General features: G+C 67.1%; 1 protein-coding gene across 1 annotated transcript in view; it reads right to left on the bottom strand.

Annotated features, from left to right (window-relative positions):
- KCNK1 (potassium two pore domain channel subfamily K member 1) overlaps window positions 1-493 on the bottom strand; it is a 53,254-nt gene extending 52,761 nt beyond the window's left edge. Inside the window, exon 1 of the mRNA XM_024738169.1 lies at window positions 12-493. Coding sequence (XP_024593937.1) covers window positions 12-366 — 355 coding nt within the window. The 5' untranslated portion in view covers window positions 367-493. The remainder of the gene's footprint in view (window positions 1-11) is intronic.
- Between the last annotated feature and the right edge of the window lie 6 nt (window positions 494-499).

Genomic DNA, 499 nt, shown 5'->3' with positions numbered 1-499 from the left:
GGGCCTCCTACCTGTGGTGGAGAGCACGGTGCTGGCGAAGAAGAGCGCGGAGGTGAAGTCCCAGTTCCAGTTGCCCGAGGCGTTGCTGAGCACCGACACGCCATAGTTGCTGGCCTCCAGCACCCGGCCCAGGAACTGCTCGAGCTGCGGCTCGGACAGGCACTCGTGCTCCTCCAGGAAGCGCCGCTTCAGCTTGCGCAGCTCCTGGCGCAGCAGGTCCTCGTAGGGCAGCTCCACCGACGAGAAGACCACGGCGCCGAAGACCAGGTAGAGCAGGTAGCCGAGCACCAGGAAGCCGAAGCACCAGGCCGAGCGGTGCCGCTCCACCAGGCGCACGCACGAGCTGCCGGCGAGGGACTGCAGCATCTTCTCAGCCGCCCGGCCGCGAGGCCCGCGCCGCAGACCGGCCCGCCGCCCGCCCGCTCCGGAGAGCTTCTTCGCCCTTCTGTTCCTGTTTCCTTGCAAATAGAAAAAACCCAGATGATGTGGCGCTGACGTG

This window comes from Neophocaena asiaeorientalis, unplaced genomic scaffold (genome assembly GCF_003031525.2).
Source record: "Neophocaena asiaeorientalis asiaeorientalis breed wild unplaced genomic scaffold, Neophocaena_asiaeorientalis_V1.1 scaffold436, whole genome shotgun sequence".
NCBI classification, from domain to species: Eukaryota; Metazoa; Chordata; class Mammalia; order Artiodactyla; family Phocoenidae; genus Neophocaena; species Neophocaena asiaeorientalis.
Note: the sequence above shows the minus strand (reverse complement) of the source record. Positions and strands in the feature narration are given on the sequence as shown.